Source organism: Lagenorhynchus albirostris, chromosome 10, assembly GCF_949774975.1.
Source record: "Lagenorhynchus albirostris chromosome 10, mLagAlb1.1, whole genome shotgun sequence".
Classification (NCBI taxonomy): Eukaryota; Metazoa; Chordata; class Mammalia; order Artiodactyla; family Delphinidae; genus Lagenorhynchus; species Lagenorhynchus albirostris.
In genome coordinates this window covers 33,049,665-33,075,021 of record NC_083104.1, presented here as the reverse complement: position 1 = coordinate 33,075,021, position 25,357 = coordinate 33,049,665, and the positions used below count along the sequence as shown (strand labels likewise).

The following is a 25,357-nucleotide window of genomic DNA, read 5'->3' as shown; positions in this document are numbered from 1 at the left end:
TTGCTACCCCGAGGTACAATTTATACAAAAGAGTTACGAAGAATGCTCATTTCTTTCCCTTTATTTACTAGTTTCAAATGCTCCCTAGAATCTACCAAAAAAAAACAGTTTTTTTAAATAGTTCTCATTCTGAACTCATGGATTGAATGAAGCATATTTTCTGGGCTATTAATGCTCAAATTCTTTGTTAAGTGGGCACATTTTTTTTTTAATTTGCTCTTGAGCCCTTTTGACATGTCCTATCAATCTTTGATAGCTTCCCTACTTTCTGGAATGACAAGATGTCATCATTTCCTGCCTCCAGACACAGACTTATCCATTTCTACAAAGGCCTTTAGTGAGAAAACAGCAAATTTGACACTAGGAATAGCTATCACTACCAGAGACTGGCTCTTGTTTCTAGGACTTTCCAGCGACACAGCTAGGATATAATAGATATTGATAGATATTGATATAGTTACAGATATATATTGATATAGATTTTTTAAAATATACATAAGACTACAGTATTTTTACTTAACTTCATCAATCTTGCATTTGTATCTTCTTTCTCCCAAGTTTTGAAAATCCAAGCTCTTACTGACACCAACAGAAACACTCTTTTATTTTACCACATTCTTCAACACACACCTGTCTTAGAATAAATAATATCCATAACTACAACCAATAATATAATCACTGAAAAGAGTTTAAGATTCTATGCAGGTTTTTTTCTCCTGACTATATCCCACTATGATGTACACTCAAAATACGTATTTTATAGTCACTTGGAATAGATCCTCTCAGTGTGGTTATAACACCACTCAGATACACAGAGAGGTTCATTTGTTTCACTTTAACTTTTTAGAGATTGCCTTTTTGGATTTAATTTTGCTTCATAATTACGTAAAATACTTACATGGTTCCAAAGTCAAATCTATAAAACAAACTATATTCAAAGAAGTCTAGGTTCTCTCCATGTTCACTCATTCTATTACCAAAAAAAAAAACACTTGTTTTTTAATATTATGGTTTGTCCATCATTTTCTTTAAAATATAAACAAATATGTACATTCATACATATATATTTGCATTCCCTCAATCTCTTAGGTAAACACTAGCATACCCTAAACACTTTTCACCACCCTCTTTTTATTTTTCACTTAACCAGATATCCTAGAGGTCACTCCGTATCAGTATATACATGCTTCATCTTTTACACAGCTACACAGAAATCCATCTGTAGATCACAGTGATTTATTCAGTAAGTCCCATCCTGGCAGATGTGTTGGTTGTTTCTAGTCTTTTACTATTACAGATGGTGTTGTAATGAAAAATCTTGGATATTTTGTATTTCTTTGGAATCCATTCCTAGAACTGGGATTGCTGAGTCAGAGGCAAACTTGTATAATTTGCTAGATGTTGCCAAATTCCCCTCTGAAAGGGGATATACCACTTTGCATTCCTAACAGCAATGTTATTATAGGGCTAATTTTTCCCCACCAATAAATAGCATACATTTCAAATCTTTGAAGTTCTGCCAATCTAATAAATAAAAAAATGATTTTTCAATGTAGTTTTAATATGCATTTCTCTGATCATGTATCAGGTTGAGCATCATAAATCAAGCACCATTCGCATTTATTTTCCTATGTATTATCTATATATCAAGCCCATTATTCTATAGGGTTGTTGGCCCTTTGGTTCTATAGGTTGTTGGCGCTTAGGGTTGTTTTTAAAAACTTTACAAAAAAGAAAAAAATTTTATAAACCCTCTTTCTGCAGCATAACTAGCAAGTATATTGCCCAAATTATCTGCCTTTTACTCTATCTATGATAATTTTTGCCCTGTAAAAATTCTTTATTTGATATCATCAAACTTATGAATCCTATATATTATTGCTACCAGATCTTGATCCATAGTTAGGAAAGTTTTCCCCATAACTAAGTTACAGAAGGGTTAATCCATGTTTTCTCATAATACTAACATTAAAGCATCACCTAAGAATGGATATTTCCATTGCTACCATGATACAATATCTCATCTAATTCTCCCACTATATCTCCAATGATACCAAAGATCAACAATAGATTCAACAAATATTTTTGGAATTCCTATATTGTGCTAGGCACTGCTCTCAGGGCTCATATACTCCAGTGAATAAGCCAAAAGATCCTTTCCTTCAAGAAATTTATACTGTGATGAAGTTTTCCTTCTATATAAATATTAGGTTAACAAAGGGTTAAAATAAATACTCAAGTGCATGCAGCACAGTAGTGAAAACCCCAGCTAGGCCACAATATGCCTGAGGAATAAGATTCTATTTTTGTGTCCTATACAACCTGTATTAGAGACTTTATCCAAGAAAGTGACACTTGAAAATTTCAAGATCTGTAAATGAAAAGGGCTCCAAGCATTGAAACAAGTTCTCTTTCTGGTTAGTTGCTTTCATGAGGCCCTGTTATATACCCAAAGTTTCTATGGGTTTGCTCTGATAAGTAACCAACAGTCCACTAGATTGAATTTTCCATGAGTCAATCCTAGCGGATACTCAGGGAGAAAAAGAACTACAAACAATTCTTAAACATTTTTCAATAATCATATTATGAGTGTAATATTGGCAACATTTATCTCTTATTTATTTCTGTATTCCTGGCACCTAGCACTACACCTAACACACAGTAAGTACGTTATTTAGTAGGTTTATTTAATCTACTGGAGATCCAACAAAGGTTACCAAAATGATGCTGTATACCTAGCTTCCATACCTTAGTGTTGTCTCTTCTAACACACACACACACACACACACACACACACACACACACACACACAGAGAGCAAATATGATTCAATTTTTCCAAATTAAATCTTTAAAACTCATGTACATCTTTCTGCAAATGTACTTTTTAACTTTGGATGGGAGGGAGGTTGAAAGAGTTGACAAATCCTAAGGTCTAGATACCTGGCAGGCCCAAGCAGTTCTCCTAGACGTGCATTTCCCTTTGTCCTCAACTGCTCTCAGAAGAGCTGTCAAAGGTGGTCATCACTATAGAGAGAACCAACCCTCTGACAACCAGCTTCGCTGGTACTACGCTAAGCAGTCACACTCAGTAAATGAGGAGCTGGATCTTCTTTTTTCCTTCACATTTGACCAGATCTTAATGACAGAACTTACCATCTGTCCAATTTCAAATTAACAACTGCCAAGTAGTATTTTAGAGGCCAAACATCATTCTGTTATAATAACAAGGGCTTAATAAATCACTCACGTTGAAATTTTAAAGATAAAATAAAAAATAAATGCAAGAAAATAAATTTCACACACTTCAAGAAAGAAATGCTGGCCACAAAAACAAACTGCTATAGGGTTAAAATGATCCTCATCATCACAACTTATTACCTCAAGTTGTATTCTCTCTCCCTTTTTTTTTAAATAAGAAGAGGGAAGTACATGTCTGTGTGGAATAAATATCTGTATTTAATTTAAACAGAATAAAGTTCATATGAAAATGGGTAAAAGATTCTTGCAGAAGCCCTGCAATTTAACTTCACTCTTTACATTTTGGTTTGATATGTAAATATACACATAAAGAAACCCAACCACAGTAAATGTTAGACTTTTTCCAGAGGAATGGAAAGCAAGTATTACAAATGTGGTCCAGTGTCAGGGAGAACATAATCACAACGTACACTGGTTATTTCCAAATGGTGCTCCCCAAAAGGAAAAAAGTGAATGGAAGTACTTAATAAATTGTTTTCCATAAAATTCATACAAAAAAAAAAAAAAGAAAGACTGTGAGCTTGGAGGTCAGTGAGAGTTTTGTTGAATTTCCCTCCTCCTAAATTCTGTCATCTCCTTTTCTAAAGTGGCAAGCCAGCTTCCCACAGACATGACCGAAATATATTCTTTTTTTCCTGCAAACCATGGTAAGTAACACATACCATGGACATGCACTCTCTCATGGATGACTAGCTAATTGGATGTTGTCACTTTCAGTTGCAGCTTAATATAGTATAGCCAATGTCTTTTGCAAACAGAAGTAAAACCAAACAAAAGCACTAATGATCTACTTCTTTTCTTTCAAAGAATATGAAGGGCTCTGACTCCATATCTCTACACCCCAAAACAATGCAAACAGATTATGAAGGGATTTAATGTAGAAATTAAAATGAATCAGTTATCTTAATTACATGTTTAGCTACACAGGTCAAATAATATCCCAACGAGCTCACAAAGAAGGGCCAAATTCTTTTGTTTCACTAGAAAAATAAGTTCCTCAAAATAAGTTGACAATGGGCTAAGGATTGGAAAGTTTTTGATTAAAAAGCGATTTTTGTTGGAACACTTATAATGAGATTTGAGCTGCAGAAACAATATAAAATTGAAAGCAGAATTACATATAAAATGAGTACTGTAAAATATCATTATTTTAGTACAATGGAAAATAAGGTGTTTGTGGTTTTACTCTATAAATTCTGTGTTGTCTGTTCATATGTATTCCTTCTTGGCTGTCCTCGGAATAGCCATCCTGATTTCCAAGTCCTTCTGCACCAGCATTCATTTGTGGTGGGGGGAACCCAGACAATCAACATCTCCTAGGCACTACTTTTTTCCTCCATTTTATTGGCTTTTCAGGACTAATTCCTGTCCATGCATCACACTGGTGTTCAGTTACACGGCAGACAATGAATTTTCCTAATCCATTTAGTGTGCTGACAGAGCCATGTTCACAATTTATAGAATTTCCTTTTAGACATCTACCTATTTCACAGTTCATTAAGATTCAAACTGAACACCTGTGTTTATGAAGTCAAAAGCAATTTTATACTAACAAGGTGTGAAATATGGCATTTTCTGGGGCTTCCCTGGTGGCGCAGTGGTTGACAGTCTGCTTGCTAATGCAGGGGACACGGGTTCGAGCCCTGGTCTGGGAAGATCCCGCATGCCGCGGAGCAACTAGGCCCCTGAGCCACAACTACCGAGTCTGCACGTCTGGAGCCTGTGCCTCGCCACAAGAGAGGCCGCAATAGTTGAGAGGCCCGCGCACCACGATGAAGGGTGGCCCCCGCTTGCCACAACTAGAGAAAGCCCTCGCACAGAAATGAAGACCCAACACAGCCATACATACATACATACATACATACATACATAAGCCAAGCATTTGAAGCCCTTTTAAAAAAAAATGGCATTTTATGAAAGCCTGAACAACAATAACAACAAAAGCACTAGACTCTGGCCCTATGGAATAAAATAATGTCTACAGCTACCTGTACCATCCTTAATAGGCCAAAAAAAAAACCATTGCAGCCAACAGCCATAACACATTTTAATTCCTCCACCACATGTCTTTCATGTTTTACCTTAGGAAAGCAAGAGTATGAAGCTGCCTTGCAAAGTTCACCCGATTATCTAAAATCTGCAAAACAGCTAAAAAATCTCAGGAAGTAAAGCCTGGCCCCTTTAAACAATGTCTTCACTAGCTAGATACCAGGACATTTTCAGCATTCTGGGGCCCACAAAGCCTGACCCTGGCTCATTTTTATGTGACCCCAAAGTTTTCACATCATTAATAAAGAGAGAATCAAAACAAAGCCCACAGACATTAGGAGAGGGGAAAGGGTGCAGTCTGGCACTGCCATCGTACATACCCTCAAAATGAAAAGGGATAAAAATAAAATGCACATAGCAGAGGTGGTGACCCCTATAACAACTGTGTTTCTCAAGACCTTTTTTTCTACTGGTAATAAACTGTTTTGCAGACCTCCCAATTGTGGCCACCATGATAGTTACAGCTTTGCAGGTTTATGTCTTTTTCTTGCAGTTAAGAGTGTTATCAATAAAAATTTCCAATGATGCCTTTCCTGGTTAAATAAAAACATTTTAAAATGTGAAGCCAGTGATGGGATTAGAATGGAAAACTACAAGTGACACCGGGATTTTGTTTTGTATATTTTTTCACCAACCCCCTTAATTTATTAATTTTAAAGACATTCCTTGCAAGTCTTAAGTGATACAATGCACCCTGATTTGGCACTGGGGTGTTTTGACAGTCTTAAAAGTTGGTTTGGGGGCTTCCCTGGTGGCGCCGTGGTTGAGAATCCACTTGCCAATGCAGGGGACACGGGTTCGAACCCTGGTCCGGGAGGATCCCACGTGCCGCAGAGCAACTAAGCCCGTGCGCTACAACTACTGAGCCTGTGCTCTAGAGCCCACAAGCCACAACTACTGAGCCCATGTGCCACAACTACTGAAGCCCGTGCACCTAGAGCCCATGCTCCACAACAAGAGAAGCCACCACAGTGAGAAGCCCATGCACCATAATGAAGAGCAGCCCCCGCTCACAGCAACTAGAGAAAGCCCGCACGCAGGAACGAAAACCCAATGCAGCCAAAAATAAATTTTTTTAAAAAAAGGACACTTTAAATATTATCCTTTGAAGGCTGGAATAAAGTGATTAAAAAGGACTTTACTGCTTGCCAGTTAACCGAAGCAAGAGGTAAAAAGGAAAACTGAAATTATTGTTTTAAAGTAAAGGAAAACTCCTTGTAAATCCCACCTTATGTATTGTGGCAAATATTATTTCCAGTCATTTAAAAACCTCCTTTGCTCAACATGTGTGAGTTCAGAAGAAAGAGTAGTTCCTTAAGTATCTGAATAGTTTGCAAAGCCTTATGTGCATGCATCTAGTCCCGCAGTCCCTGGAGGTCACAAAGCGTTCCCGACTCCTTGTCAGGGTGACTTTTTATATCCAAGAATCCCGGCCTCACCATGAAGTGGGGTAGAGGGCCCATCTCAATGAGAAACAAACCAAGAAACAAGGAAGGACTCATAAAACTTGTTCTTTTTCTCCATGTGACAACAACATTTTCATCGTCAAAAGCTTGGATTTATGATTCATCTTGAAAACTGACAGCCCAACTTTGCTTTCTAGTTGTGTTATCACACTGAATCATCCATGACTCAGAGGAACAAAAAATGCTGCCACAGGCTCAGAAAACACCGCCTCCTCCACCAGTACCTTGCACAACCTCCCTGAAGAAGTGATCACCATCATTTCTGTTAAAAATGCATTTAATTTTTACATTACAAATGTACAGCATGTGTATCATAGGCCATTTAAAGATCACCTGAGTCTAACATAAAAAGAAAACACAGTAAGATACTGCTGTCCATTCTTTTACTTTTTTTCTACAAAGGGTGCATGCATGTTTGAATATGTATATATATACATATCACAAACATCTTTAAAGAAATAAAAACTAAATATTATGCAATAAATTCTTCGTAATATACTAGAATTCTAGTCTTCATGAAAAATGGTACCCTCCCTAAAGTTTAGGTGACATCCTTCATTACTATGGCCACAGTGCTACTGTTATAGCCACAATGTTACTGTAAGAATTTACATCTCAGAGTTATTCATTCTTATCCCTCTTCATAGCCAGTAGAGGGTTGTACCTAGGAAGCATTCTTGAATCCCTAGTGAACCTCCCTGTTAAGAAAGAACTATAAAACCTGCCATAACCTTTGCCATGAAGATTAAATGAGATAATGTATGTCAGCTTCTTGACACAAAGAAAGCCCTCAGCCACTGGGACTCTTATGGAAAGTGCTAGATTTCTAGTTAAGAGTTTAGAACTTGAGAACCCAAGCCCTGTTACTCACTGTTCTGTGACCTTGAGCAAGATACACATCCACTCTGAACCTCTATTTCCTTGTCTTAAAAAAAAAACGGTCAACAATACCAAATTCACAAGTTGTAAGCAAAGTTTAAAATAATGTATTGCATAGAAAACACTTAGCCACACTTCCTGAAAATCAATATAGCTGCCATGTCTTGTGCTCAGTAGACATTTGGGCAATAAAATTAAATTAATAAGTCCAAAACCAACAGCTTCTGAGATTATGGGTCCCACCTTGTCCAGCACCTTGCACATCATAGATGCTCAATAAAATATTATCAAATGATACCTTGCTTGTTTAGACAAGTTGAGGGAAGGGTCTACCTAAAGTATAGCTGACTGAAGCATTTCTAACTAGATGCAGTAACTCCTGAAATAATCTGTAAGCCTATAAATACCATTCCCTTTCTCAAGGAAAGCCAGGTTGCTTGAATGTAGGCTCAAAAGAGGATCAGTTTTCTTTTTTCTTTTTTTTTTTTTGAGGATCAATTTTAATCAAAACATAAAATCTTAACATTATCAGAGTAATCACCTTAGCAATATTAGCCTTAAATTATAAGAGGTATAAATAGACCTTTTTTTTAACATTAATTTATTTTCGGCTGTGTTGGGTCTTTGCTGCTGTGCGCAGGCTTTCTCTAGTTGTGGCGAGCGGGGGCTACTCTTCGTTGTGGTGCACGGGCTTCTCATTGTGGTGGCTTCTCTCGTTGCGGAGCACGGGCTCTAGGTGCGTGGGCCTCAGTAGTTGTGGCACACAGGCTCAGTAGTTGTGGCTCGTGGGCTCTAGAGCTCAGGCTCAGTAGTTGTGGCGCCCGGGCTTAGTTGCTCCACGGCATGTGGGATCTTCCCAGACCAGGGCTCAAAACCATGTCCCCTGCATTGGCAGGCAGATTCTTAACTATTGCACCACCAGGGAAGTCCCTAAATAGACGTTTCATACAGCTTGCATACTCTAGTCCTCAAAAGAGCTAAACATTTAGTTCTATCTTCTTTCTTTCCTTTACTTATCTGCCTTTAAACAACCCAAGAAAGATGAAGTCCAATTAAGACCTTGTGTGGAATTATTACTAACCAGTGATAAGGAACTCACTGAGTGTTTATGGTACTGTGATCAGTTCTCTATCATACATCCACATACCCAATATAATGTTGACTGGATGAAGGCAGGAACCATATCTGGCACATAGTAGTCATTTAAAAAATATATGTTGAATGAAAAATGCATGAAATCTATAGGGCAAGGATCTTTAATGTGAAACTCTTGGAAATGCTTCAGGGTATCTGTAAACTACCTGAGAGTATATACGTTATTGCACATGAATGTAAGTATGTATGTGCCAAGGTGAATTTTCTGGGAACTGAGCCAACAGATCACATGAGATCTTCTTATATTGATTACATTTAAAAAGCAAAACGAAAAATGTTCTGGACCCTTACTATGGAGCTGCCACTAACTTAACCTGCATGTGTTGCCTCTCGCCTTCATGAACACAAAACCCCTACATTCTTTAATTAACATGTTGTCAAGTGTTTTTTCTTACAAGTAGAATGTTTCCCTAACCTATTTGGAACAGAAATGATTATAAAAGCAGCATCATATACCACTGTCACATAACATATCTTCCAGAATACAAAAAAAGATGCAAAAGAGATGTCATGCCTGGCGGTTCAGAAATCACGCTGGGCTGGGGCAAAGTGTACTCGCAAGAAAACAGAAAGAAATCTTTTAAGTTGGAGCTAGAACAAAATAGATGGCACTTTCATAGTATCTTCATTTCTCTGCATCATTCTAGGGCATAAAAAAGTGACTCAGTTGAAATATAAAAGTCTGAGCTCAGTAAAAGCAGACACCAAAAATTCAAAGGAGACCCACAAAGGTAGACCCGTAAGAAGTGAGGTAGAGTATTCCCCAAACATTCTGATATACAATAGTAATAACAATCACAACAATGATAATAATCAACACAATTTATAGCTAAAACCCTTTAGTAGAATCAAAGCACATTTCATACAGATGCATCAGGCTGGTACAATGACTGCTGCTTTACAGATCAAGACATGGAGGTTCAGAAATATTAAGTCTTGTTCACGTCGTAGTGATTAAACGGTGAGGCTAAGGCATGTCCACACATCTCCCACTTCTAAATGCTGTGTTTTTCATATCACATTTTACTTCAGATGATAAAATAATAGCTAGGCCTTTCTTCTTTCTGATTTCTGGATATGCTGGTAATTCATTGAAATCCATAAAAGTCAAGGTGCTGAAGTCTATTTATTATTATCTCTACTCACATGAAATTAATGTGTTGGCGGATAAGGGTAAATTGGTACGTGGGAAACATCAAGGGAAGTAGCAAAATAAGATACTTGGCCTTACGGTCCTTTGAAGCTATTTTAAAAAGTAAAATGTTATGTTAAGAGCTATGTGGTGTCTGTGTGTGTGTGCGTGTGTGTAATTATTATTCCATTGATTTATTGCACACATGTCAAAGAGCATCTGGGCATCTGTACAAGTTAAAGCAAACCTACCCAGGAGCCAAGCCACATAGCCACAAACCCAGACAACTTGCCTCCCCTCTCATCCCAGCCTTCAACCTACTACCTCCCAAACGCAAATTCTGTGGTGGCAAAAGCCTTCCTTGCAGAGACTAACCGTTGAGTCAGTGACATCTGTCACTTTTAACATATTCTAAAAGAGTTGCCAAAGATAGCTGATGGCACAGATTTTCCAGAGAAACCAGTAGGGCTCTTTCCATTCTAGAGAGAGTCCTCTTCTGTTTTAGCAAGAGCGTTCAGCAATGACTCAGGGGTCTAATTGGAAGGAGCTATCACACGTAACCTCTTCTAAGGATGAAAACAGTATCTTTCACATGAACGCAAATTCAGTTCTTTCATTGTAGGGCACGATGAAACATAACATATCTTACCTACTGAATACTCACCCACTAACCCACATTAGGTAGGGAGACTCTTATTTCCCTGTTTTTCCAAGAAGCAGGAAAATCACTTCAGTGTATTTTACCCTGCTGCCAAAAATCCCTTGCCTATGATCCAACAATTAGAGCTAATTTCAACTTAAATTGCTTCCTCTGTGAGATGGATATCATTAGATAACTCTCTTCACTTCCATTTACAAAGATTTTAAAAGAAGAAAAAAAAGGAAAAGAAAATTCCTTGGATATTTCCAGCTGATAAAATCATTAATCTCACAATCCCAACTTCAAAGCAGAAAAGCAGAGAATCATCTCACCTTCTCTGCACATGGAGAGTAATTTTTTCTACTTCAAAGTGCTGTCTCTTTATTGGGTCATTTTAATTATTGAACGTGGGATGGAAGCTATCCACATAATGTCACCTTTGTCTTTTTCATGAAATATGTACAGGTCTAACTTGGACTACATTAATTCGAGAGAGGTAAAAAACAGGGGAAAGAATAAGAAAAGGGAAAGAGGCCACAGAATACGACACTCATCAGTACAAGGGAGAGGTAGAAAGCTTTTCCAAGCTGACTTTTCTCATTCTCTCCTTCTGAAGAGAAACTATCAAGAAGCCTGACTACCTGTTTGGGCAATACCTCAGCAGACTGCCTTGCTTCTCAAATTTCCTTCTACCCAATACACAGCAACACAATTACAGTAACTTTATTAGTAATGCTGGTATTATTGCCAACTTAAGACAGCTGTGAGTACAATCTGTTGCAGTGTGAATGACCACTTGGAAGAAAAACTTGGGCTCTAGAATGGAGGTCAGCAAATTTGGCCCTGTTCAGAGTAAGCCTGTTAGAGAAAGGACAAGCCAGGCATTCCAATTCCCACTCAAGCCTCTTCCCAGGAAATTACAATGCCATGGGTGGCAAACTTTTTCTGTAAAGGGCCAGAGAGTAAATAGTTTCAGCTTTTCAGCCTTACAGTCTCTGTTGCTACTAAATCCTGCTTTGGTAGCACAAAAGCAGCCAAAGACAACACATAGATGAAAGGGTGTAACCATCAAGTTAAATAAGTTTAACTTTAAAGTTAACTTATTTAACGTTAAATAAGTTTAACGTTAAATAAGTTTAAAGTTAAATAAGTTTAAATATTAAAATTTTAATAAAACTTTATTTACCAAAGCAGGCAGAGGGCAGGATTTGTCCCAACAAGCCATAGCTTTCCACCCGTATTCTAGACAAGTCCAACATGGTAGAAATGGTCTATAGTTGTGCTGTCCCATACACTAGTCTCTAGCCACATGTGACTACTAAATACATGAAATGTGGCTAGTGTGGCTAAGAAGCTCCATTTTAAATTTAACCGAATTTTAATTAATCTAAATTTGAATAGCCACATGTGCCTAGTGGCGACAGTATTAGCACAGTTCTAGATACTATTCACTGCTGCCTCCTCAAAGGAAATACAAGCCAACCTCCAATTTATGGCATAGTTTGCAGTTATGTCTTAAAAAATAAAATATCCATGCTTCTACATTCACAATGGAACTATACACAACTGAAACTGATATTTCTTAAATGTAAAATATCTACATCATTGAAGCCAAAATGACAGTTTTGATTCAAAGCAATCAATTAACTGCCTATTGGCCAATCAAGTGCATAGACCTATCAGGTCCATGCCAAGACCTATCCAACCTGGAACTTGTTTCCTTTCTCCTCTGGACATTGTCCTGCACCTTGACTGAGGGCACAGACCTACTAACTGGCATGGCCCCATTAACTCCTACAGAAAATCCAAACCTACCCACAGACCCAAAAATGTATACATGCAAAGACATGGCTCCAAGAACACAAGAGAGAACATGCAACTCAATGAGATTGCCTTCTCCTAAAGTAATCCACGTAACACACTGCCTCAGCACAAAAATCAGGGAGATTCCCTGCATTCTTTGCTATTGGCCCCATTTAATAATTTATTTTCTGGCAACTGTTTCCTTTACATAATAACTAGCTTGTGTTTTGCATTTCTTAGCAATGAGATATAATCCAATGAGAAGCAAGAAAATAGGATAGCAACATGTATTTGCGTTTTTTTTCTTAGTATGAATAAGAAATAACAAACCACATTTCATTTAAGAAACTAACACAATATCAGCTTTCTTCAATGGGTAAAAGAATCTTGAAAATTGAGGATACTGCTTAGGATGTGAGAAACCCAAGGGTGCCAGGAGGGGGACCTACACAGATACACAGTAAAGTAAGGTAGATGACACCCTGACACTTTTATGATTTTTGATAAAATGAAACCGTTTCAGAGCCAATCATTTATCTATGGTTCCCAACTGCGAAAAAACTCTGAAAAATGAAAAAAAAAAAATCCAAGTGTGAAGCAAATTCCTTTGGTGGCACAACCTAACACGAACCAACAGAAGGCTCCTTATATAGTCTTTATTTACTCTACTGTAGTGTAAGAAAATTTTTTTCTGCAGAAATATCCATATGTTTGCTTATGCGATGTTGCTGCAACCCCATTGGGAGTGTTATACAATCTATGATACTTGCAATGGATCTGACCTTTCCCAAATCCCCAATATATCTGATATCCAAGATGTATCTGGCCCCAAGGATTTGGATAAGGGATCTTGAAAAGAAAGCTGTTCAGATAGGATATTTTCTATCAACTCAATGTCTGCTGCCCGGAGTTCTGAAACAGCGCCTTACCTCGGTCTGAAGGATGGCAGCCCTCTGTTCTTTGGCAGTAAGCGACTCTTTAAGCACTTCAATGTGTTGCTTGCAATCTGAATTCTGATTGCTAAGAGTTTCAAGCTTTGTTTGTAAGGCAAGAAGTTCTGACTCCTTCTTTGAAAGCTCCTGCTTCAGCTGATCAATCTGTGAAAAATGAAATTACAAAAATTTAGAGCCGCAGCTCCTACTCTTTACATTTGAGAACTACTGAATTCTCTTTATTTCCAAGAACCAGTGATCATTCATCCAACAAGGCAGACCATGAGTTTGCTTAAAAATATGGCTTGAGAGTCACTCAGTCTTAGGGGTCTGGGGAGGCTCTTTAAAGGTGACTCAGAGTAGAAAATAGGAAAGGTAAGGTCAGCAGCCTGCCTTCTACCTTCCACACCACTGAGAACCGAGCTTTACAGTGGAATGAAGCCTTCCTGGCCAAACCTACAACTCACCCAAGAAACCACAAAGTCTACTGACCATGGTCCTCAGAAGTGTCAACAGGGAGCTGACAAAGGTAATTACCCAAGACAGAACCTGGACCTTCTCTGCTACTCCACAATGGAAAGAATCATTCAAGGGCATCATTTGACAGAAAAGAATCCTCACCCCAAAAAAAGTAAGCATTGAGGGGTTTTTTTTCTTACATTAAACACTAAAAAGACACAAACATAAAATACATATAACATAGAAAAATAATACAAGAAACATCCATCATTCAATTCACCAAAAGGATCATTAGAATTACCCATATCCCAACCCATTTCTATCTCCTTCTCTCCCACTTTGGAAATAGCTACCACCCTAAATTTTGTGTTTGTCCTTTTCTTGCTTGTCTTTCAGGCTCACCATATATTTATTACATCTGTAAATAATACACTATTTAGTTTTACATGGTTTTTAACTTTATTTGCACTGTGTATTTTTTTTTAGCACTTTGCTTTTTTCTACTCAACCTTACGTCCTGGAGATTATATCAAGTTATTGTATGTGTGATTTGTTCATTTTCAATGAAGTACAGTATTCCATTGTAAGACTTCATTAAAATTTGTCTATTCTGCTGTTGATGTACATTTGGGTTTGCTTCCAGGGCTTTCTGCTATTACAAAAAGTGCTATTCTAAACATTCTTATACATATCATCTGGTACACATAGTAAAAATAACCTAGGAGTTAAATTGCTGGATCACACAGTATGCACATCTTCAACTTCACCAGATAACACCAAAGTGTTTTCTAAAGCAGTTATACTAATTTTCATGGTCACAAGCAGTGTGTAAATGTATCAATCACTCCATGCCTTTGACAATATCATATGTCACTGGCCTTTCACATTTTTGCCAGTCTCGTAGGAGTTGTGGTCGATGATCTCCAAAAATGAATGCCACCAATTTCCTCCTACTTGTACACACATGCCGCTCCTCACAACTAGAGGAGGAGTCTATTCACCACCCTCTTGAACCTGGACTGGACTGTGACTTGCTTCAACCAGCTAAATGCAGCATGTGTCATATGCCTGTTCTAGCCCTAGCCTGTAGGAGGACTGGCAACTTCAGCTTCCTCCCACTGGAAGCCAACCACCAAGACAGAAGTCCAACCAACCTGCGACCACCAGGCTGTGAGGAAGCCCATACCAGCCCATGGTCAAGCCATTCAGAAAGACAGAGAGGCCTGGTGAAAATTGTGGCTCCTCTGTCTTGTTCTTGGTCTTAAAGGGAAGAATTTCAATGTTTCATCATTAAGTTCGATGTTTGCTTTAGCTTTTTATAGGTACTCTTAAGTTTTAGAAAGTTCCCTTTTATTACAACTTTGCCAAGAGTTGTTTTTTTTAATCATTAAGGAATGTTTAATATTATCAAACATTTTTTCTGCATCTCATGATTTATCACATTTTTCACCTTTAATATGTTATAATTATATTAATGGATTTTAAAAATATTACTCTCCCTCTGCATTACTAGGAACAATTTCACTTCATCATGATGCAGTATATTTTTTATGTTACTGGATTCACCTTGCTAATATTTTATCAGAATTTTTTCTATGTTTATGGGTAAGATTGATTTGTAATTTTCCTATCTTGTAGCTTTCCTTGTCAGGTTTTAGTATCAACTTAGCCTTCCAAATAAAGTAGGGAGTGTTCCTTCTTTTAAATGTGTTCTGAAATGGTTTATGTAAAATTGCTAATTTTTTCCCATTAATGTTCACTAGAAATCACCAGAAAAACTATTCAGAGCTGGTGTTTTCTTTCTCCAAAGACCATTACTTACTTCAACCATCTTTAATGATTATAGGAATATTCATATTTCTAATTATGAGAATCAATTTTGAGAAACAGTTTTTCATTTAAAATTTTTTCATTTCAGCTAAATTTTCACCTTTATTGGCAGGAAGTTTTATAAAACCCATTTATCTTTTGATATCTATAGCACTATGGAGAACAGTATAGAGGTTCCTTAAAAAACTACAAATAGAACTACCATATGGCATCTAAGATTATCTTTTTTTTCGTTCCTAACAGTCTTCATTTTTACTTTTTCTTGATGAATCTCAGCAGAAGCATGTCCCATTAAATAATCTCTTCAAAGAGCCAATTTTGGTTCTGTTGATCATCCAACATTTTTATCTTCTATCTCATTAATTGTTGCTCTCCTTTTTAAATTATTTTCTTCTTACTGCTTTCCTTGGATTTATTCTATTTTCTCTTCCTAACTTTAAGTTGGAATCTAATCTCACTAATTTTCATACTTTTTTCTTTCCATGTATAAGCCTTCAGACCATAAATTTTCCTGTATCATTTTAGCTCACTCTCCCTAGTTTGATATGTAGTATTGACATTATTGTTCAGTCTTAAATACTTTCCAATCTCCATTATGATTTATTTCTTGACCCATGAATAATTTAGATGTTTCTTAATCTCCAAATATATAGATGTTTCCTAGTTATCTCTGTGGTTTTCTTACTTGCTCTGTGAACAGAGAACATGGCCTGTTCTATACTAATCATTTGAAATTTGGTGTATCTTGCTTAATGCACAGTATGTGGTCAGTTATCATAAATGTACTCTGTTTACTATATGCTTGAAAAGAATATGGGTCCAACAATTGTTGGGTGCGATATTCTATATTATGTGCATGACATTTGATAACACTTTTAATTGGGTAGTTTAAGTCTTCTGTATTTTGATCTTCTAATGTGATTCATCTGTTGATTACTTGAGAGTGGGTTAAAACCACCCACTATAATGGTGAAATAATCAATTCCTCCTTGTAGCTCTGCAAATTTTTCAGCTCTCAAATGGTTTCTTTGCCTCAAAGTCTACAACAGCTTTCTTATGATTGGTATTTGGTCAGTGTGTTTTTTTCATTTTCGGTGTATCCTTAACCTTATATTGGAGAAGTTTCTTGTAAATAGCATATACCCAGATTCTTCTATCCTATCTTATAAAATTAGTGGGGCATTCATTATCATTGTGGATACATGTGAATTTATTTCAACCATCTTTGTGCTTTCTATATATGCTACCATTTCTATTTCTTCTCTTTTCTTTCTTGCCTTGTTTTGAATGACTTTTTTTCTCATTCTATTTTTTGCCTCTACTCTTTTAAAAGTTATACTTTTATACTTACTTAATGTGTTTGTTTTATTTATTTCTAACGGTTAGGGTATTACCCTAGAAATCACAGCAGGCTTACATTTATCTAAGTCTAAAGTCAATCTATGCTTATCTTCTTTCTGAATAATATAAGGACCTTGAGACACTTTAAGTCCAGTCACCATCGTCTTGACATTCACATTGTCATCATATATTTTAGCTCTTTCCTGTTTTGTTTTTCACTCATCATTTTTTTTTTACAGTCTATGTTTGTTTAGATTTACCCCCACATTTGTCACTACCTTTGTTCATTATTCATTCTTTCACTTCAGATATTCCTTTAGGAATCTCCTTGTGCCTGAAATGCATCATTTAAAATTTCCTTTGGTGGCAAACTCAATTTTGGTCTAAAAATATCTCAACTTTATTCTTTTTTTTATGAATATTGTTGCTGACTATTAAAAGTAATTTTCTAGGTTAAGAGATATGTTCTCTCAGCACATTGAGCATATTATTCCACCTTCTGCCTAACAGAAGCTATTAAGAAGTCAAGCTCTCACTCCAAATTCATTCCTTTAAAGGTAATGGGGAATTTTTTTTTTTTTTTTTTTTTTTTTTTTGCGGTACGCGGGCCTCTCACTGTTGTGGAGCACAGGCTCTGGACGCGTAGGCTCAGCGGCCATGGCTCACGGGCCTAGCCGCTCCATGGCATGTGGGATCTTCCCGGACCAGGGCATGAACCCGTGTCCCCTGCATCGGCAGGCGGACTCTCAACCACTGCGCCACCAGGGAAGCCCTAGTTGCTTTTTTAACAGCTTTATTGAAATATAATTTATATGCCATACAATTCACCTGCTTAAAGCATACAGGTGATTGTTTTTAGTATATTTACAAAATTGTGCAGCCATCATTATAAGCAAATTTTAGAACCTTTTCATCATCTCAATATGAAACCTTGTAACTATTAGAAGTCACTCTCCTTTCCTCACCCCCTACGCCCAAGTCCTAGGCAACCAATAATCTACTTTGTCTCTATGGATTGGCCCTTTCTGGGAATTTCATATAAATGGACTCTCACAATATATGTACTTTGTGACTGGCTTTTTTCACATAGCACGTTACAAGATTCATCCACGTTGTACCAGGTATCAGTACTTCATTGTTTTTTATGGCTGAATATATTTCACTGTATGAAGATGTCATATTGTTTCTATCCATTCATCTCACGGTGGACACTTAGGTTGTTTCCACGTTTTGGCTATTATGAATAATGCTGGTAAGAACATTCATGTTCAAGTCTGTGGAGACATATGTTTTTATTTCTCTTGGGTATAAACATAGGTGTGGAATTGCTAGGCCACATGGTAACTATATGTTTAGCTTTTTGAAGAATTTCTAAACTGATTTCCAAAGTGACTATACCATTTTGTATCCCCACTAGCAACCCCAGGGTTCTAATTTCTTCATACTCTCACCAACACTTGTTATTATCTGTCTTTTTACTTATTACCATTCCAGTGAGTATGAAGTGGTATCTCATTATGGTTTTGATTTCTCTAATGATTAAGATGCTATCAAACATCTTTTCATACACTTATTAGCCATTCATATACCTCCTTTGGACAAATGTTTTGCTTTTTAAGACTTTTTCTTTGCCTCTAAGATTTTATGGCTTTATTTTTATGCAAATAGATTTCATTTTATTTATATCCTATTTGGGTATTTTGAGATTCCTAAATTTGTGGACTGATACCTGTCATCAGTTTTGGAAAATTCTCAGCTTTCACCTCTTCAAATATGGCTTCTGAATAGTGACTGTCCCTACACTCCTTCTCTCTTTCTCTGGAGAATTCAGATTAGACTTGCACTACAGCTTCTTATTCTATCTTCTATGTATCTTATCTTTCAGGTATTCCATCTTTTTATCTTTAATTTCTTCTGCCCTGTTTTCTAGGTTATTAAATTTCTCTTCTGCTATGACCACTCTGCAGTTAAACTTATTTATCAAACTTTTAAATTTCCATTTTTATATTTTCCCGTTTCTAGACATTTTATTTGGTTCTTTTTAAATTTGCTTGGTCTTGCCCTTTATTCATATTTTCAACTCCTTTTATATTTTAAACATATTAAACATATTTATTTCATAGCGTTTGCCTTAAAATTTCAATTTCTGAAGTCCTTGCTTTCTGGTTCTGCTGTTTATTCTTTCTACTGGCTTTCACTTATGGTGGCTTGCTTTCTTGCAGGTTTTGTAATTTTTTAATATTTTTTACTCATATGTTTTGGAACTTTATCTGGAGAAAACCACTGAGGTCTAAGGTGAACATGTGGTCCTTGAGAGCATTTGTCTCTGCCAATACCTGCACAACCAAGCAAAGGCCCCTTTAAACTAAATTCGATACTTAAAGTTTTTGGATCACCTCACACTGCACATCTGCGTAAGAGCCAGCTGTGGTTATGGATTCTCAAAGCTAGTTTTTTCACCTTTCTCTTGGCTCAAAGTTTTAAAATAGATAAATAAGTAATTTTCCCTGGAACCCCTTAGTCTAGGGGGGAGGAGAATAGAGTGGGGAGTTTATTTTTATTTCATCCCTGCACCAAGAGTGTAGGTGTCTGGGATCCCAGCTTTATGTGGTAGTGGGATTCCTATTTGACTCCTCATCTTGAGCAGACTCAGGCTCTGTCACTTTCCTTTAGTGTCCCTGTGACTGTGAAAACTAAAGTTCAAGTTCACCTGTCTAGCAAATGCCAACAAGAAGACAGAATCAGTGCTCTGCTTATCACTCCAGCCTCCTGCCTTGGCTTAATTTTGGCCCTTCAGATTCCTTCTAAGTTGAAAGTTCATAAGTACATTTTAAATTGTATGTTTTTAAACTCTGCTTGATCCAGCATTTTTGTTTTCAACAACTAAAACTAGCTAAATAAGAAGCAAGCTACCGACAGTAACTACTGAGCATGAACAGAGTGGCATGCTTAAAAAGAACTGAGACCCCCCCCCATCTTCAGAAGTTTTCAGGGTGCAGCATTTACTAGAAAGGTCGATATGGAATCCCATTTGCAGGGAGACATCAGACTAGATCGGGGGACAAATAGGTTTCATGTTGCTTGCCAAATCTGAAGGGTTGGTAGTGGCTGGCCAGAAGTCATTCTTGAGAAGGATTCTGAGTATGCTAAAAGGCTCACAGCAAAAGAACTGTGATAGATATATCAACATGCTTTGGGTATGTGGGACCAGGTGGTGGCACTGCTCAGGTCTGTGCAATCCATGAAACACATAATTTCTTTATAATTTAACAAATGATGGATCTATGATTTTTAGCTAGAACAAAGCAAGTCCTCTCCCCACCCCTCTCTTTATCTCTCTCACACAAGAACAGAATATAAATAAAATGAGGGAAAACCAGGATTAGGATTACACAAAATTATAAAATTAAATCTGTTGGATCAGCATGATCGACACTCTTCTCAGGGGGTACAGCCCCAGATCACATGCACTTGTAGGTGACAGCACAGTATAGAGTTGATTCCACATATGAAACTGATTTATCTGAAAATAAAGCTAAAAAAACTTTCAACTCTACACGCCTTAACAAAGATGATGTTTATAGTAAAACCAAACAAACAGACAAACCTATTTTGTGCTAACTTCTAAAAATTATCAGAGTAGAAACTTCATGTGGGAGTAGGGTACTGAGAGAGGAATCTGAATGAAATTAACATCAATGGAATGGTATTTAATAGGAAGGAAGACATGGCAGGGTCTATATACACCTATTTTATTCAATAAAAATAGATTGATAATGATAAAATTATCTCAGTCTATAAATATTGAATAGGCAGCTGCTTTAAATAGCTTTCAGACTATCACTGCCATGAGGTAAATTTTAAATACATATTTTATGCAGACAATAACAGAAAAGGGCTTTTCTAAGGGGAACATAGTTACAGGGTAAAAAATCATATTCTTCCATAAAAATATGCCTTTGGCTTCTTTTATAACCATAAACTCAATAAAAATGGAAAGTGATGCAATCTAACACACATGAGAACTGAGGCTGGGGAAGGTCTGTCTCCGTGATGGCAAGAAGAAAAGCCTATCGGAATTACATCACATGGTTTATATGAAGTCCATGTGGACATCAGGCACACTTCATCCCGTCTGAAAATTCCTCCACCACTTATGCCTGTGACACAACTAACACCCTGAAAAAACTACTTTGCCAAAGAAGACAGCTTCTTTTTCACTGCAGATATGGCCCTCAAGTCTAGAAAGTGATATGCTTATTATCATGCAGTTTGGGTTGTTAGGTTTGTAATCCATCAGAGGTTAATAAGAAAATGTGTTACAAATTCAGAATAAAGGGGGAGATCTAAGACATCAGAGTGGCATCTTTGGCAAACTCTGAAAACAGAGGGAGTGGCATCTACTGATCTACTGATCTACTGGGATCAGTAGATGAAAAATGTGTGAAACTAGGAACAAAGCCTTGTATAGAACAGGGGATGCCATCACTCTTTCCCTACTAGAAAAACAATTATTTATATGGTACATTCCATTCTTAAAGGCTTAACAGTGCTCCTGAAGGTAACTCATGCTTTCCACTACCTCTTAGATTTTGCCCTCACAGTCTGATTCCTCTACGCCTTGGGAGTAGGGGGTAGAAACCGGAGTTTCCAACAGGGGAGAGTTGCACAGCTAGGAAGGTCTCCCAGCGTCTCAGTTCTCAGTGACAACGTGCATGTGCCAAAGGGCTTGCAAGATGCACGGATTTCAATCCTGGCTGACTATGTCTGGTATCCCTGCCTTTGCACACAAGCTGAGATTCCAAACTCTGCTTTTACATTTTTTGCAATTCACCTTCCACTATTCCAAAAATGTTATGTCATGTTTATTCTATGATGTCATATTTATAAAAGCAATTTAGGTCTTCACCGCTACTTAATTTAATCACAAAGCTTTCAAGAGGACCTACCAGTCCCAGCCATCTGCTCAACATCAAACTGGAGGTGCATGCCGTTTCACATGGCTACTTAAAATACTTTCTTTCCCTCCAGCTACATTCTTCATTCATTTTAATAATTAATGCAAGCAGCACTCCCTTTTCATACAACATTGTTTCCATGTCAAATTTTCATTGAAATATTTAAAATTATCTATTTCAACTTATTTCTGTTTCTGAAAATGAGTCTGTACATAAGAATTACTATTAGCTGCCTTTATTATCTATTTGGAGCAAATAGTTGCATATTGAGATTGAGATTGATTGAGATCATGCCCTGTTAATGAAGAGGAGTCAAATGCTGAGTCAATTTTATTACCAATGGGTCATAAAAATAATTTTCAGCTAAAACTTCAAAAATATAAGCAAACGGGCTTCCCTGGTGGCTCCGTGGTTGAGAGTCCGCCTGCCGATGCAGGAGACACGGGTTCATGCCCCGGTCCGGGAAGATCCCACATGCCAAGGAGCGGCTGGGCCCGTGAGCCATGGCCGCTGAGCCTGCGCGTCCAGAGCCTGTGCTCCGCGGCGGGAGAGGCCACAACAGTGAGGGGTCCGCGTACGGCAAAAAAAAACAAAACAAACAAGAACATAGATATTATAGGAGCTATTTTTTATGATTAGGCTGAATTTTTAAATCTTTTTCCAATTTAAAAAAATAATAAGCTTCCAAGTAATCATGATAGAAAACATTTAGACCTCTATTAAAGAAATGCTCAGATTAAAGAGCACCTCTAAGCCTGGCACCTTTATAAACAGTGATCAGCCTGAAGGTACCTCTCCAAGGGACCTGGTGAAAGAAAAGTTCTCTGGGGCACTCAAAAGCTTTCTATGTATTCACTACAAGCAGCAAGAAGAAGTAACAATATTTAGCTGCAAATTCAGGTTTGGTTTCCAAAGAGTTCCACTGTCCCTTTTGTGCAGCATTTCATAAGAATTTCTGAAATGTTCCTCTACCATGACCCTTCGAGTCTTTATGAACTATTAAAACAAGTTTCTAAAGTCAACTGTCCCTGCCTCAAACCTAGCATTTCCTAGCCAGACAGGATCCAAAGTCACCTTATGATTTCCATTTCTATCACTGCTTCTATCACAGTAAACCCAATAAGTTTAACAACTACATTTCCATTTCCCATGTATGTTTCAGAGCCTCTAGATTTTTGCAATTTAAATCTAGTATTTCTTTACTCTTTTGGAAAAGCCTATCATTTCACATAGACTTGAGTTCTTCCTACTTCCTTATCTGTGTGGAGTTGGGGGTGGAATGGTATTTTCACTTATCCTTCTAGGTTTGCTCAGACATTGATTTGAGTTTGCATTCTTCACCAGACCTGTCAATGTAGTCTTACCAATCTGATTATTTAGACAAAAAAAACCGCTAACACTAAACTTACACAACTTGCATTACTCCAGCCAGAAATGGACTCTCCTCCCATCAAATCTTCAGGGTAGTATTTTGAGTACATTTCTTACCTTCCCAACTAAGTGGTCAGTATTGGGAAATGGGAAATACTTTAAACGTGCACCACTTTTACTGCCCCTTTGGGGACCACAGAGCTCAAAATCCAATATTGAAAGCTTTATCCATATAACTCTGAACAAACAAAAGAATTCAAGAGACTCCACTGGTGACACTAAACAGTTTTCTTGTCAATGTGTGTAACCAACTATTGTAAAAATTAACTCCTCGGATATGTGTGATGATGTTGATAAGCAACATATTCATATAAGCTTTGTAGAAAAGTTATCCAGATAGGCTACAATGGACCATGAACTATGAGAGCAATCCCATTTTAGAGGATATCAGTCTATGCCTCTAAAATTTAACAAGTTCCATGATAAATTATTCACCCAACTAGAATCAGTTCACACAGCCTAAGGGATCTCACAAAGCACAAAACACAAGCACTCAGGACTAAATGCTTAGCAATAACTATGTCTTAATAGACCTGTTCAACCACACCCAGGCTTAAATAAGGAATCACACTACCCTCTCAAAAGTAGGAAAGGTAAGAAAAAAAAGCAACTGAAGTAATGATACGAGGTATAAGAAATAAATGTGGACTTCCGGGAAGATGGCGGAAGAGTAAGACGCGGAGATCACCTTCCTCTCCACAGATACACCAGAAGTACATCTACGCGTGGAACAACTCCTACGGAGCACCTACTGAACGCTGGCAGAAGACCTCAGACCTCCCAAAACGCAAGGAACCCCCCACGTACCTGGTTAGGGCAAAAGAAAAAACTAAACAGAGACAAAAGGATAGGGACGGGTCCTGCACCAGCGGGAGAGAGCTGTGAAGGAGGAAAAGTGTCCACACACTAGGAAGCCCCTTCGCGGGTGGAGACTTCGGGAGGCGGAGCTTGGGAGCCGCGGAGGAGAGCACAGCAACAGGGGTGCGGAGGGCAAAGCGGACAGATTCCAGCGCAGGGGATCGGGCCGACCGGCACTCACCAGCCGAGAGGCTTGTCTACTCGCCCACCAGGGCGGGCAGGACTGGGAGCTGAGGCTCCGGCTTTTGTCGGAGCGCCGGGAGAGGACTGAGGTTGGCGGCGTGAACACAGCCTGCAGGGCGTTGGTGCGCCGCGGCTGGCCGGGAGAGAGTCCGGGGAGGGGTCTGGACCTGCCGAAGAGGCAAGAGACTTTTACGTCCCTCTTTGTTTCCTGGTGCACGAGGAGAGGGGATTAAGAGCGCTGCTTGAGAGGGCTCCAGGGACGGGCGCGAGCCGCGGCTAAGATTGCGGAGCCCAGAGACGGACATGGGACGCTGAGGCCGCTGCTGCTGCCGCCAGGAGGCCTGTGTGCGAGCACAGGTCACTAGCCACACGCCCTTCCGGGGAGCCTGTGCAGCCCGCCACTGCCAGGGTCCCGGGATCCAGGGACGGCTCCCCCGGGAGAGCGCACGGCGCCCTCAGGCTGCAGCGTCACGCCGGCCTCTGCCGCTGCAGGCCCGCCCCGCACTCCGCGACCCTCCCTACCCCCCCCCCCCGGCCTGGGTGAGCCAGAGCCTCCGAATCAGCGGCTCCTTTAACCCCGTCCTGTCTGAGCAAAGAACAGACGCCCTCCGGCGACCTACACGCACAGGCGGGGCCAAATCCAAAGCTGAGCCCCTGGGAACTGTCAGAACAAAGAAGAGAAAGGGAAATCTCTCCCAGCAGCCTCAGAAGCAGCGGATTAAAGCTCCACAATCAACTTGATATACCCTGCATCTGTGGAATACCTGAATAGACAACGAATCATCCCAAATTAAGGAGCCCTGTGGATGAAAGGCTCTTGGTGCTGCAGCCAGGAGTCAGTGCTGTGCCTCTGAGGTGGGAGAGCCAACTTCAGGACACTGGTCCACAAGAGGCCTCCCAGCTGCACATAATATCAAACAGCAAAAATCTCCGAGAGATCTCCATCTCAACGCCAGCACCCAGCTTCACTCAACGACCAGCA

General features: G+C 38.5%; 1 protein-coding gene across 1 annotated transcript in view; it reads right to left on the bottom strand.

The window, feature by feature from the left end:
• The window catches only part of ERC2 (ELKS/RAB6-interacting/CAST family member 2), a 610,694-nt gene that overhangs the window by 301,226 nt on the left and 284,111 nt on the right, over positions 1-25,357 (bottom strand). Inside the window, exon 5 of the mRNA XM_060164014.1 lies at positions 13,313-13,480. Within this exon, the coding sequence (XP_060019997.1) occupies positions 13,313-13,480 (168 nt within the window). The remainder of the gene's footprint in view (positions 1-13,312; positions 13,481-25,357) is intronic.